Raw genomic sequence first — 14,515 nt, forward strand, 5'->3', positions numbered from 1 at the left:
GACCCATCACACAGGGCCCAGCGGGCCATCTTACTGACTTTAACTTGGACTTTGAGACTTGGGGTTCCTGTAGGTTTTAAGCTGAGGAAAAGATTTGCTTTTCGACTTAAAAAGAACAGGGTGCAATCTGGAGAGCAGATCTAGGTGAAGGTGGCGGAGGGTAGGTGCATGAGCCAGACCAGACAGGAAACACCCGTGTTAACCCAGGTGCATCTTCAGGGACCTGCAGTTTTTCTAGGCTAAGGACGCAAGAGGTGCGTTTGAAAATAGAGCCAAGAAACTTTCCCAGAAGGCTAGAGATTTAAAGTCAAGGGTCACTCCACGGTTTTCTAGTTTGGGCTTCAGGTGCTTTGTACATTCCAATATTCCCCCTTTCCCCCTCCCCACCCCAGAGGGAAAGACAGCACCCCCGCAGAAAGGTGAGGTTCCAGCTAACACTCAGAGCCCTAGCTTTCCCCTTGCAACGAGCAGCTGCCTTTATCTTACAAGAGAAGTTCCCTTTTCCTTCTGCTTTCCTCGTTAGGAAGCGAGCCCTAGTTTTCTTAGAACCTCCACTCCCCCCACCCCCTTTGCTCTTCTTGGCTTCTCAGCTTTCTAAAAGGAAGTTTTGAGAGAGCTGGGGTCGACCGAGGCCCGTAAAAGTTCCTGCTGCCAGCAGCTTTTTTCGAGGAAGGGTAATTCCCAATTAGTCACACTTCAAAAAAGAGCAAGTAAAAGCACTCCCCTATGTTTGCAAAACCCAACGGGCGCCTCACAGCTTCTGCAAACAGCAGGCGCCCAGCTTGGCCAAGGCTGGCAGCCCGGGAACGCCCACTACGAAAACACAGGCATGAAAAAGAACGCTGCTGCCTTCAGCGGCCCCAAAATTTCAGCAAAAAACATCCTTCGGCAGCCCACCCATCCAGTCCCTGAGAACCCACCCAGCCTCACCCACCGGCTCCCTGGATCATTCTAACGCGAAGAGCTCCCCGCGCCGCCTTTTTCACAGGGCCGTGTGTGGCGTCACTTCCGGAGGCGGGGCGTTCTGGGCGGGGCCCCGCGGGGGGGTGGGGCGCGGGGGAGGGGCGCGACCAGGTCCGCGCAGGCTCACCGGGGCCGCAGCCGCCGAGCTGAGTGCTTGACTATATATGGTCAAAGCTGGGGGCGAGCCGCGCGCGGGGCCGCGCTTCCGGGTTCGGCGCGTCCGCAGCGGCAGCGCGCAGGGCAGGGCGCGAGCCGGCCTCGGAGACCCGGCCTCGGACCGCCCCCTCCGCGTCCGGCACGCCCGGCGCCGCCTTTCGGCCCCTGTCCCCGGCTCGGCCTCGGCCAGGTCTGATTCGCGGCGCGCGCGGCCCCGGAGGCTCTCGGCGAGCGCAGCGCGGTAACAAGTGGGCAAGGATGCCATACGAGATCAGTAAGTGCCGCGGCCCGGTGCCCCCGGGGTGGGCGCTCGCCCAGCACTGCCCCCTCGGCCATCGGCCGGGCGCGGGGCGCGGGCGGCCCAGCGGGGTCCCCGAGCGCGGGGGAGGGGTGCCGGCGCCGGCCGGTGAGCGCCCCGCCGCCCTCGGGAGCTCTGGGCGGAGATCCCCGGCCGGAGGGGCGCCCCAAAGTTGGCGATGCAGTCCGGGCCCGGCGGAGCCCCCGCATCCCTGAACGGCCTGGTGGGGACCGCGGACCAGGAAGTCGCGCGGTCCTCAGCGCTCCTTTAAAGTGGCGGCCGCCCCTCCCGGTGGAGGCAACAGGTGACCGGCTAAGACCGGTCCAGGGCCCCTCTGCTTTCCCCCATTCCCTCCCTTCCGACCTCAGCCTGGCGAGGGCCGAGGCAGGGGTTGCCCCTCATGTGCCCTGCTGCATTTGTGTCTCTGCAGAGAAGGTGTTCGCCAGCCTCCCCCAGGTGGAGAGGGGTGTCTCCAAAATCATCGGCGGTGACCCCAAGGGCAACAATTTTCTTTACACCAATGGAAAGTGCGTCATCCTAAGGAACATCGACGTGAGTACCTACCCCCTTCCCCCCACCAGACGACTGTTCCTTCCCTGGGCGCAGCAGTGTGGTTTATTCTCCCTCCCCTTCCACCCCCTCACCTCCGGCCCAGCGGCCTGGGGAGAGGACGCCACACCCCCTCAGCCTTGGGACCACACCTCGGAAGCCCAGGAAGAGAGTTTCAAATGTATCCAGGCCCAATTCTCTTTCCGTGGGGAAACTGAGGCTCACATTAGTTCAGTTGGTGAGAATAGGGCTCTGAGTTTGAGAGATCAGACAGATCCGGTCAGCGGCTGCTTGACCTTGGGGTGGTTGGTGACTTGGGCGTCTCTGAGCCCCAGTTTCCTCATCTGTAAAATGGAGGCAATGACATGTGACTGCCCCCACGTACCCTGGCTGCCAAGGCCCACGGAGTGAGATGCGTCCCTGCAGCCCAGCATGCCTGGCACACAGCCAGCGCTTATTTGGTAAATGGCACTGACGTTTAATCATTTAACATCCAAGGTCTCGGTGTGGCAGAGCCCGGACTCACACCCAGGCCTCTGCACTCCAGCCTGATCATCCCCCTGCAGATCTGAGCCCCAGGGCAAAATCAGGAACCCGTTTATACCCATGAATATTTGCTCAGGCATCCTGTACCCAGGCTGAGAAGGCTTCTACAGCCCATTCCTTGGGAAATCCTCAAAAATTTTGTCACTTCCCTGTAATTATTGAAATGACCCAGTCTGCCTGTCAATCTCCCTGCTGCGGGGATTGCACACTGAAATCTTTCTTCTGCCTTCCCCAGCCTGAGTGGTGGAGTGGGGAATGGAAGCCGGAGGTACCAACATGCCCAACTCAGGGTGTGTGGAGGGGTGGGGGGCGGTTCTGAGCTTGAGACTGAGCCTTGTGCAAAGTATGTAGGTGGATAATTTTGACTGGCGACGCTCCCCGGGGATGTCAACTTAAATCCACGTGTGTTTTGCGTTATTACCTTTGGGGGACTGGGATTGTTGCTTCTGAGACGTTTTTGCTCTCAGGAACCTCAGAGCTGGCTGAGGGAGTGAAGGGCCCCTTAGTTTCCTTGCCTGTGAGAGGAGAAGGCTCTGTGGTCTGCGTGTGCTGGCTCTGCCCCCATCTCTGGTGAAGCCAGCCAGCCACTGTCGTCCCTCTGCAGGAAGACGGAGCTCCACGTGGCAGTTTCTGCCCTTCCCAGAATTGCCCGGCACCTCACTTGAGGGGGTGGGTGAGTGTGACTGCTTTGAAGGTGCTAACAGCTCCTCTGCTAGACACGGATTCCTAGAAAGCTGGTCCTGCCTCCCGCAGAACAGGGGGAACATTGCCAGGGACATAGATAGTAAAGATCTGGAGGTCTCCAGGGAGGTGCTGAGATACTGAGGAAATAAAAGTTGTGAGGGCCCCAGGCAGAGACTCACTAGTAGTCTGTCAAATACAGTGGGCACGTGCGGCCTCGGGGACACGGGGCAGTGGAGGGAGCACGTGGGATTGCCCCTCACAAGGCGCACACACGTCGTGGCCGGCTGCGCTTGCTTCCAGACCAGAGGCCTCACATGAAGACCTGCTGTGTGTCTAGTATCACGAAAGGCCCTTACCTGCAGCATCCCCTTTGACCCCTGCAGTGGGCGTGTTGCATGGAGGAGGGGTCAGGCCCAGCGAGACAAAGACAGCCAGTAACTGGAGCTGTTTCCAAAGGAGAAGCTGCCTGCAGCCACTGACAAGCACCCTCTTTGCCGGAGGCACTCCCTGACTTGGGGAACCCTCTCTGGTCCTTCTGAGCTTTTCATTATCAGTACCCCAGAGTTTACCCTTCTCTTTCCAGGGCACATCTGCTTTCTCTCCCATCTGTTTGTAAGTTCCTGCCTGGCCAGGGCAGCATCAAGGTGCTACTAATTGTTCCTCCCTCCCCGCTCTAGGCACACGTCAGGCATTTAGGCTTTTGTCAGTTGTGGGTGAACCCTTGGTGCTTGAGTAAAGGTGGGTGCAATGTTTATTAGGGCACAGTGCCCCTGGGAAAAAGACGTGAGTCCTCATGAACATTCCGGAAATAGGAAGGAATACAGTCTGGTTGGAATACAGGTTCAGGGAGTGGGGAGAGACAGGAAAGGGAGGTTGGGACCAGGTGGAGGCGTGTCCAACAGATATCTGATTGGCAGCTCGTTCTCAGCATGCCCAGGCCACATCTGGGTTTCCCCCCATGTCCTTCCCCCTAATGGCAACACCATGCCTTGAGCTGTTCGGGCCCCAACCTTGGACTTCTCACTGGTCCCCCTGCTCTTCCCGTGCCTCACTTAGTTCTTCGGTGAATCCTGGTGAGTCTGCAAAGGGCTTCAGAATCTCGCAGGGCTTCACTACTGCTTCCGCTTTCACCCTCATCCAAGCCACTGTCCTCACCTGGTTTGCAAAAGCGAAAAGCCAAACAAGTGTCCCTGCTTCCACCCTGGCTCTCCTCCAGTCTGCTTTACAGAAAATACGAGATTGGGGCGCTCCTCTGCTCTCCCTGACCAAGGCTGAGAGGGCCTCGCCGTCCAGCCGCGCACCTCCGATCTGACCTCAACGCCCCCCCCCCACCGGCTCCGGGTTCCCGGGTGTCCGAGCTCTCCCTGGAACACGCCGCATGTCGGTCTCGGGACAAGGGCTTTGCTGCGGCCTTTGCTCTATTCTTTCCTCAAGTAGCTGCATGGCTCACTCCCCTTTTCCTTTAGGTTTCTGTTTAGACGTCTCCGTGTGGCTGTGGCCCCTACTAAACAGCACCCCATCCTGGCTTTCCCTGCCCCTCGGTGCCCACGGCACACGGGGAGCTGGCCAGCGAGCAGAGCAGCCACCTGCTACCTGACCTGCTACATCCTGACCTAGCGCGGTGCCTGGCACCAAGTAGTTGCTCAGTAAGTCATTTGTTGATTGAAAGGCCTTGAAAGCTGGGCTGTGCGGTGGAGACAGTGAGCAGCCACTGAAGCTTTTACTGCGTGGAAGTAAAAAAGGCTGGGCCCAGGTCAGGCTGCTGGACTTAAGTTTTGTGGCAGTCACCTTTTTTCACACCAAGCAGGTATCAGACCCTTACTGACTTCCCATTTGGAGCCACCGCTGTCATTTGTTTTGTTGCCTTAAAAGTTGTTTTGCGAACCCAGCAGTACAGCAGTTCTTAAGCTTATAGAAAAAAGAAGAAAGATTGCCCCACCTTGGAGAGGAAATTCTCTCCAGAGTTAAAAGCATGCAGTGATGTGGCTGACCAGAAAGGAGTTCCAGAAGGAAGGAACCTGATACAGTCTTCCCTTGAGGCCCGCATCGCCCCTGGCGCCACCCACCCCCAAGTCTGGGAAGGTTCCTCCCAGTCGCTGTGGAGGAGCCTCTCGTTCTAAACTGCCCAGGACCACTTCCCCGGAGAATAGCTTTGGTAAATAATTCTCCTACCAGAGGCCCCTCCAAGCTGCCAGAAGCAGCCAGCAGATTTGCTGCAAGGGCAAGTTTGGAGTTGCTTTTTAAAATACTCAGTCTCTAGATTCCAGAACTAAAATATATGTATATTTGAAAAAAAAAATGCTACATCTGAAGTTAAATTCAGAGCCCAGTGTTTGCAGCAGTTAGATGTTGCTGCTTCCAAGCTCAGCACAGTGGGCTCGTCTCCTTGAACAAGGTATTGACCATGTTGGGGGATGTTGAACTTGAGCACTGAGTTTCATGTGGAATGATCTGCCTGTCATGGGCAGAAGGACAACCTGTGCCTCCCCTACAGGTGGGGGCAGGGGTGTGTACGTGAAGGGACAGATGGCTGGAGAAGGACTGACCTCTTCCCTTCTGTCCCATTGCACATGCCTCCAAGTCCCTGCCACAGGCCCAGGGCAGATGCACCGGCCCCACCTGCGCAGAGCCTGCCGCCCTGGGCGGGAGTGAAACGGGCCCCAGGGTGACAGAAGGAAGTGGCATGTTTGATTAAGGCCCAGGCAGCACACATGTGGGGTCAAGGGCCAGGAGACAGCTGAGGGCCTGTGGTCTGACCTTTAACAAGTGAGGAAGCTGAGGCTCCAAGAAGACCCCGCAAGCTGTGTGGGGCCTGAGTGGTGGGCACGGGCCTCACTGGTTCTGGGGCCAGTGACCCTCTGGTGCTTTAGCTGTCATGGTGGTGCTCCCTGAGTGTCCGCGGGCTCCAGGCAGGCACTTGTCATTTCTCTCCCACCTCCCTTCTCCCCCTCCTGTGTTTGAGCCCGAGTTAATCTTGTTATAAGTATTTATCAAGCATCTGCTTTGTAGCGAAGCCTACGCCAGGTTCCAGAGACATCTTGACAAAAGCCTGTCCTCACCAAGACAGTCTTGCAGGGCAACCGACACTCAGCAAATGGGACTGATGCTGAGAGGAGGAGACGGGCCGTGAGGCATCCTCACGCGGTGGGGGGGGGGGGGTCTGAGGAGCTGGGGCCTTGGAAGGGACCAGTCAGGTAGAGCAGGGGCAGCGAGAGGGTCCCACACAGGTTGTGGAGTTTCGTGGCCTGAGTACTGGGGTTGGGGGAGTGATGAGCAGGCAGGAGAGGGTGGGGGGCCCTGGTGCTGGGGGTCAGGCAGCCCTGGAACAGCCCAGCCCTGCCCCGAGGCCACCAGCACCAGAAAAATGTTGAGCAGATGCACAGTGAGGTCAGGTCAGTAGAGAGGGGGTGTGGAAGGTGTGAGGCAGGGAGACCAGTTAGGAAGCTGCTCAAGGATGCCCACGTCGTCACCTGGCACCCTTGGTTCTCAATGTTTCACACACACATTCCCCATCCTGCCGGGCCCTGCCCACGGGCACGGCCCCCAAGATGAGATCTAGTGAGGCAGTCCCTCCCCTCCCCCACCCCACTGAGATAGTTGGCAATGTCTGCAGATGTTTTTGTGCTACTGGTATCTAGTGGGTAGAGGCCAGGGATGTTGCCAAACATCCTACAGTGTTCAGGGCTGTCCTCCAGCAAAGCGTTATCCAGCCCAAAGTGTCGGTAGTACCAACTGCAGAACGCTGGTAGGTAATGTTCTAATGCACTCAGTTAAGCACTTAGGAGTGTCCTGGGTGATTTAGGAACAAGGTGGAAGGATCAGCTGTGCCACAGAGCTGCAGGGAAGGCTTCTGGAGAAAGGGCACTTTTGAATTGGGTTTTGGAGGGTGAGTAAGAGTTCTCCAGGAAGGCAATTGAGACAGCAGAGATGGGGAGAGTCTAGACAGGGAACACGTGCATGGAGGTTGGAAGAAGTTTAACTTGTGTTCTCTAAGCACTGTTATGGATGCTCGGGGTCATCTTGGTACATTTCTTACCCTCCTGGGGGAGGGATATAAAAGCCACCTTTGAAGTGAAAGAAAAGATTGCAGCCTCATGAGGCCAGTGAAGAGGTGGTCCTGTTCCTGGTTGCGCTGTAGCAGTTGACCCTGCTCACCCAGATCCCCACCCCATCCCCTAATGGGCCTCACCACAGTTGGCGAGGAGACCCTGAAGTTGAAAGGGCCCTTTCCTCCTCTTCTCCGAAGTCTCAGTGGTAACATCTCCCTGGCCAAGGTGCTGATGCCCCGCATGGACCTGCACCCCAGCTTCGGTCGGCTTGCTTGTAGCTTCCAACACAGGTCTCATCTCTGCTGTGCAGGGTCTTCCTAGAAAAGTGCGGCCCCTCTACCACAGACTCGATGTGCACCTCTCAGCATAGGTGTCCCAGGCCTGCTCCCGGAACACCGGCCGGTTCCTGCCCAGCACGCAGCCCCTAGCATCATACCTGGTTTTTGTGGAGCACATTTTGTGTCGGGCAGTGGCCGAGCACTTGGCCAGTTCAGTGTCCACAGCTGTGGGGGTGGGGAGAATGATACTATTACCCGGGTTAGTTCACAGGTGTCCATGGAGGGTCGCCTGGTACCTGACGGTGCACGTTCTGCCTTGGTCCTCACGACTGCCCTGTTGAGTGGCTACTATCTCTGTTTAGGCATAAGGACACTGAAGTCCCAGGGGGTGCTGTTATCCGAACCTAGGCAGTCGCCCCCAAAGTCTCCCCTCATGCCTGCTCAGAAGGCCTTGGTCAGCCCTGGGCAGGCAGAGAAAGGGGAGACAGGGAGGGAGGTGGCAGCGTCCTGTGTCCAGTGGGTGTCCCATGGGGAACCCTCGCGGTCCCCTGTTTTAGGGCTGGGTTTGCTTCGTTGGTAGGGGGCGATGGGGAGTGCTGAGCTGGGGGCAGAAGGGAAGTCGTTCTGGGCGCGGCCGCCTGGCGCCGCTGAACAACTCGGCCCTTTCCACACGGTTCCCAGGTGGTAGCTGTGGCTGGTGCCGCCCTCTATTCCCTGAGGTAAGGCTGCCAGTGGTACCCACTGTGGGTGAGTAAAAGCAAGAGGAGTGAAGGTTCTCAGCTGAGTTCAGGTCCCAGCCCCACCACTTACCAGTCTGGGGACCTTCAGCACGTCAGCCTGTGTCTCTGCCCAACTTCTTTGCCTGTAAAATGGGGTCCTGAGGTTACCTTCTTTCAGGGGGCGTTTTGAGGTTTCAAAGAGAATCAACTAAAGGGTCCACTAGGCTGTCTGAGTGTTGTGGCCCTCAGGGTCTGACATGCGCCGGTCTTTTGGGATATTTGTAGGCTGCAGAGGCGAATCAGCCTGGGCCCTGCCCTCCACAGGGCCTGCTTACTGAGAGGCTTTGTGGGTGTAAGAATGACTTGCAGCACAGGATCGAAAGTAATAAGGGCAGTGGGCTGGGAGAGTTCATTTCCATCTGGGAGCATCAGGGAAGGCTTTTTGGAGGAGGCAGACTTTGCCTGAGTGTTGAAAGATAATTAGAAGGTTATCTGTGACCCAGAGGTAGGGAAAGTGTTCCAGACTGAGGCAGATAAAGGGAGGAATGTCACAACATTGTACTTTGATGGAGGAGGGACGAGGGCGTGATGAGAAATGGACTGTAGGTTAGGGCCACATTCCTCTGGGTGGAAAGGAGCCTTGAAGGCTGAGCAGGGCGGTCCCCACCGTTCCTGCGTTGGTGGTCTGTCGCCATTGCATGGAGTCGTTGGTTCACTGCTGGATCCGCGGGCCAGCCAGGAGTAGGTGCAGGAGTGGAGGGACTGAGGTCCTCGGCGTCCCCTGAGGCACCGTGGTCGGGGGAGCCTCCGGGCTCAGACCTGCTCTGGAAGCGCAGACACTGGGGTGGCTTGGCAGCCGGTGACTCTCACTCACTCGAGTTGGGCCCAGGTCGCCAGTGGACAGAGGGCCCTGCAAACTGTGTTCACGCCTCAGGTCCAGCTACCAGTGCCTGCTTTCAGGAACTGGGTGTATCTGGAAAGCCGGTGCCCTAGAAACCTAATCCTCCCAGAAGGTGGAGGCTGGAGGAAACCCAGGGCCTTCCCTGGAGGCGGCAGGGGACCTTCCGCAGCTCCAGGAGAGCATGGACGCCTCCGTCCATGCTGGGTCCCACAGCTTCACCGGTCAGCCCCCTGCCCAACCCCTGATGTGTCCGTTGAGTTCACAGTGGGCCGGGCCTGCTGTGGCAAGCTGCCATACCCTGTGACCTGGGCCATCCCTTAACCATCCCTGGAGAGCGCTGTCGTGACCTCTGACCCCACCTCTGTGCCTGAGCCTGAGGGGACAAAGGAATGTGAAAGAGCCTTGTGGGGCTCAAGTGACTCTCCCTTCTGCGTGGTCGCGAGTCTCCTCAGGGGCAGGGCAGAGAGCCAGAAAGCGTGGGGCAGATGGCTGAGTTTGCTAGTCTGTGGAGGCCCCCCCCCATGCACAGGTGGGGAGGTGAGAACGTTTGGGCCCAGGTACCTGCACTCCAGGGCCCTGAACCAGCCCCCGAAGGACCTGATCAGAGTTGGGACAGAGAGACTGGTAGATTGGTGGACAGCAGAGAGATCAGTTAAAACAATAGTGTCACAGTCCCAGGAGGGACAGGAGGACCTGGATGGAATCTGCCCAGGGTGGGAAGATGAGGTAGGAATGGGCCTGGGACACAGGCTGATGGGCAGAGCTGGGACTGGCCTGGGGTCTTGGTCAAGACTACAGGAGATTTTATCCGGCTCTGTCAGCCTCTGCCCACGTCCACTAGGCACCCACAGGCCTCAGATGCCAGGGCTTCCTCCTGGTTTCTGCCTGAAGTCTCTTGTCCCTTGATAGCGGCAGTGTAGGAAGGAAATCCCAGGGGGGGGTGCCCCTGCCTCCAACCCTCAGAAAGACACCCCAGCGCAGTTCTGAAGGTGCCCCCTCTGCTCCCTGCTACTCCCTGAGCTGGCTTCCTTCCCTCTCTGTCTCATTATGCTGTTCCCAAGCATTTCCCCCAGTAAACTGCTCCCTGCCAATCCTGTTCTCCTCCCTCGAGAAAGGAGGTAGGGGTGAGTCTCCGGATGGGAGAGTGATCGCCCCTTGTGAGGGTCTGAGTCCAGTGCTGTGTGGACCCAGCTGGTCTGGGATGAGCTTGGCCTGCAGCGGGACACACTGGGGACAGGGAGGCGGCATTTCTGGCTCAAGTAGCAGCGTCCTTGTGTGCAGAGCGGCGGGGGGAGGTTGCTGCTGACTCCAGTGTGTTGTTTTCATTGTGTTCAGCCTGGAAAACTTGCCCCCAGTTGTACTGGGGATCCGGACAGAGCACTGTCTCCTCCAGACCAGGATTCCAGTGCCAAGCCAGCTGGGGACCACCCTGGGGTTTCACCCACCCTGACCATTTAGGGGAAGGATTTTTAAGGGCAGAACCTTCTCCCAGGGCTGCGGCTGACTCATCTTCGGTCATCCCCCCGCCCTAAACCCCCACCCAGGGTCCTGGGGAGCCCACCCTTTAAAGGCAGTGCCCAGCTCTGCACCCAGGGTGGAGCCCTTGGTCGGGCTGAGCAAGGACCTTGGTGGTGGTGGCCTGATCACAGACCACTTTTGGCAGCTTCTTTGTGAGGGAAGTTGTGTATGTGAGAACATTCGAGTACGAAGGACTGTTTGAATTTGAATACGTTGGGGCTGTTGTGACCCTTCCTGCACGTGTCTTTTTATGGACAAGTGTGTTTATTTCTCTTGGACAAACACCGAGCAGTGGGGTTGCTGGGCTCTTGTCTAGACATAGTGTTGACTTTATAAATAACCAGCCAAACCTTTCCAGCTGGATCATTTTGCATTCCCACCAGCAACGTATGAGAACTCTAGACCTCACCCCACCCCCGCCCCGTCCTCACCAACGTTTGGTGACGGCAGTGTCTTAATTTTATTGACTTTAGTGGGTATATGTAGGTTTCCCATTGAGTTCTGATTTGCGTTTTCCAGAGGGCTGATGACATTGAGTGCCTTTTCATGTGCTTCTTTGTCATTCAGAACATATTGGGTGCTTGTGTTTCTAATTTCATTAGCAAATGTTTATTCTGAGACAGATTAATTGACAAACCCCATATATTAAGTGCCTCCTATATCACGTGATGCTGAGTGTTAAGTCCTAGGGGTAAAAGGACTCTAAACCTTTTTTCTCCAAGATAGCATTTATTGAGCACCTGTTTTTTGCCAAGTGCTGTGATAGATAAAGAGATAAAGGCACATGGAGCAGGTCAAAGAAAAGCTGGAGGAGAGGGACACAAGGGTCAGTAGGGACGTGGTGAATGTTTTGGAAGCATAGGGGAGAGAAGTGGCCGGCACAGGAGGCTTCAGGCAGAGGGCTCCAGGCCAGATTGGCCAGCGTGAGCAGGTGGGGGGAGGTGTGCGAGGGCACAGTATTATGGACACACGGGCCTGCAGGAGCGGCAGGAGGGTGGCGTGCCTCTCTGGGCTCAGTCTGGTGGGATAGGGGATCCTGAGGCTGGGAGGCTGCGAAGAGTACAGGGGTTCAAGGAGAGGGGCAGGGGATCCTGAGGGTGGCTGGTAGAGTGCGGGCAGGGACCTACTGTGTCCGCTGCCTCCGGCGAGAGCACTTGCTGGATAGAGAGCTGCCAGCAGATATCAGGGATTAGATGGCTGGGTCTTTCTTCCCTCCCAACAGAAGGCTTGGCTGTGGAGACGTGGAGAGGCTCTCAGCAAGTGGTTTGCACTTGGTTGTGTGTGTAGGGGGTCGGGGGAGCACCCTGACTTGTAATTTGAGTAAATTACACGTTAAAACCTCACTGCTGAGTGTTAAGGATGCTCCTGGTCCCAGACGTTGGCCCCACTTTTGCTGCAGAGCCCAGCCAGCCTTGGATTTGTGCTCTGAAAGATAGTTTCCCAAACGCGATTTTGACAAGGAGCAGCTCCCGGCTGCCTGCTCAGCCCTGTTCCTGCACCTCCGAGCCAGAGGCTCTGGTTCGGGTCATACGCTGCCTGGCAGCCCGGGGCTGAACAGGGAGACCCGCTTTGGTGGGGGCTGGAGAACAGCTGACGCTGAGAATGTGGCAGCAACGGGCAGCTTCTCACAAGTAGGAGAAAATCAGAGTCAAAATTTTTTTTCCAGTGAAACTTTTATTTCCTTTGTATGTTTCACGAATACCTATTTGTACTCTGGCAAGTACAGAAAAACAAAGGAAAGAAAATCAGTTTGGATTTTATAATCATAGACTAAAGAGAAAGCATTAAAGTTACCTAGAATTCTATCACGCAGAGAAGGGTAGGTGTGCAGCAGGTAAGTGTTCTTCTGGGGTTTTCTTTATGGAGGTTTTGATTTCAGGGTGTATGTGGTGTGTGTGTGTGATTTTCCCACCCAAATCCGTGAATCCAGGAGAACGGACAGCAGTGTGACTGCTTCTGTGTCCCTTGTGTTCATTCGGGGTCTCCTCCCTGCAGAACCCGGCCATCGCTGACATCTACACCGAGCACGCCCATCAGGTGGTGGTGGCCAAGTACGCGCCCAGCGGATTCTACATCGCCTCTGGAGGTACCTGTCTGCGTGCGTGGCTCCTGGGTGCATGTGGTGTGGCCCCCGCCCCTAGTCCTGGGACCAAGCTGGGCGCCTGGCCTGGGAGGGGAAGGGAAAGAGGAGGGAGGAAGAGGGAAGTGAGTCAAGGAGGGTGGGGGCAGGGCCGACGGGTGGAACCAGTGTGGTTAGCTTCACTTGGGGACAAGGAAAGTATAAGCCACCAAAAAGTCCCTTTCCAGAACTTTGCAGTTGGCAGTATTCCAGCTGGTTCCGACTGGGAGGTCACCAGAAATGCTCACATGAGGTTGGCCGGAGGCCTCTGGGTGGCTGTATCATGATGTAGTTGAGCCCACTGTGTGTGTGTGTGTGCGTGCGTGTGTGTGTGTGTGTGTGTGTGCATGTGCGCGCACTTCTGACCTGTGGCTTTGTCTTGCGTCACCTTTATTTGCTGCTCCTTTCCCTGTGTTGAGCAAAACGCTGGCCTCAGGCAAGCGTCCTGCTCTGTTTGTGGTCTGGGCCTGTGCTGCCTCCAGCCGGGCTTTTGTGTGGCCCCGTGGGAGGCCGGGTAAGAGAGAGACATTGAGGTCTCCACGTTGCAGGATACTTTATTCTCCTAATCCTTGGAGGTTGCTCTTTTACTGTTTACAGATGAGAGAGGGAGACACAGACATTAGAGTGGCTGAACCCATGACCCGCATTCATTCGTTCGTTACTCGTTCATTCGCTCACACTCAGCCTCCAGCCTGGGCTCAGGCCCCAGGAAGGGCCAGGTGGATGAGCTGACGTGGGCTTTGTCGGCGACAGAAATGAGCACGTTGCTGGAGGAACTAAGTGGCCAGTGAGGGACGGCCGGGATCATACACACTGGTGGCCATTTGTCTACACTGCCTTCGCTGCCTGCCCCTTACCAGCTGTGTAGCCTTCCTCAAAGAACTCACCTCCCTGGGCCTTCATTTTCTCTTCTGTAAACTGGGCCTGCTAGTAGCTACCAGGTCGATTGGGGAGGACCCAGTGCGGCAATGCACGTAAGATCCTTGGGGCAGCCCTTGCATGGGTGGGCACTGCAGGGCACCATGGCGGGTCACTGAACGCCCAGACACACCAGGACGACAGGTGTGCTGGCTGAGCCTGACGCCGGCCGCCCTGGGTTGTGTGTGAAGGGCTCGGCCAGGAGCTGGCACCTAGTGGGCACTTAATGATTTTTGTGTTTAAACCTACTCTGACAACTTCTGTAAAACTTGCTCTAATTTATTTATATCTTATGATTTACTTGAGCCCTGTGATTCCCCCCCCAACCCCTGCCGGCCCTGCTTGCCAGCAAAATGCCTCTTCATTTAAAGCCCCATGATTTGGCCCTGGTGCCTCTGAAAACTGTGTCTTAGGGAGAAATGTGGTTGGCATAGCATCCCCGCCTGGCGCTTGGGGCCACAGCCCAGCTGCTGAGTCACCCGCAAGCCCAGGCCTGCCCTCTGGGCCCCGGGAGGGACGTTTAACCAGACGGGAAGCAGTGAGGCCCGCCGGCGCAGAGACCGCCGCAGAGGGCGGTGCACGCACGAGGAGACTCGGTCTGACCTTCCTGGCCGCTCGTACGAGCACCGATGTGGAGCAGGAACTCGGAGTTTGGTACAGGTCTTCTTGGGCGATGTGCTTTATGTTTCTAGCATGCTGGTGCTTTGAATCGAGCAAAGACACAAAACATTTCCTGCAGAGATCTGGGCCCCGGGCTAAAAATAAAAATAGTGTAGTGCATAGAGGAGGAGCGAGGCTGAGAAGGTGCTGTGCCCTC

At 56.8% G+C, this 14,515-nt stretch overlaps 1 protein-coding gene and 1 long non-coding RNA gene across 2 annotated transcripts in view; one reads left to right on the forward strand and one right to left on the reverse strand.

Moving 5' to 3' along the window:
* The window catches only part of LOC123613677 (uncharacterized), a 173,202-nt gene extending 172,190 nt beyond the window's left edge, over positions 1-1,012 (reverse strand). Inside the window, exon 1 of the long non-coding RNA XR_012501588.1 lies at positions 935-1,012. This is a non-coding gene — a long non-coding RNA (uncharacterized LOC123613677). The remainder of the gene's footprint in view (positions 1-934) is intronic.
* A 160-nt stretch (positions 1,013-1,172) lies between these two features.
* WDR1 (WD repeat domain 1) overlaps positions 1,173-14,515 on the forward strand; it is a 40,847-nt gene continuing 27,504 nt past the window's right edge. The window contains exons 1-3 of the mRNA XM_074350309.1: positions 1,173-1,393; positions 1,848-1,969; positions 12,657-12,747. Coding sequence (XP_074206410.1) covers positions 1,378-1,393; positions 1,848-1,969; positions 12,657-12,747 — 229 coding nt within the window. The 5' untranslated portion in view covers positions 1,173-1,377. The remainder of the gene's footprint in view (positions 1,394-1,847; positions 1,970-12,656; positions 12,748-14,515) is intronic.

The sequence above is a fragment of the Camelus bactrianus genome, chromosome 2, assembly GCF_048773025.1.
Source record: "Camelus bactrianus isolate YW-2024 breed Bactrian camel chromosome 2, ASM4877302v1, whole genome shotgun sequence".
Classification (NCBI taxonomy): Eukaryota; Metazoa; Chordata; class Mammalia; order Artiodactyla; family Camelidae; genus Camelus; species Camelus bactrianus.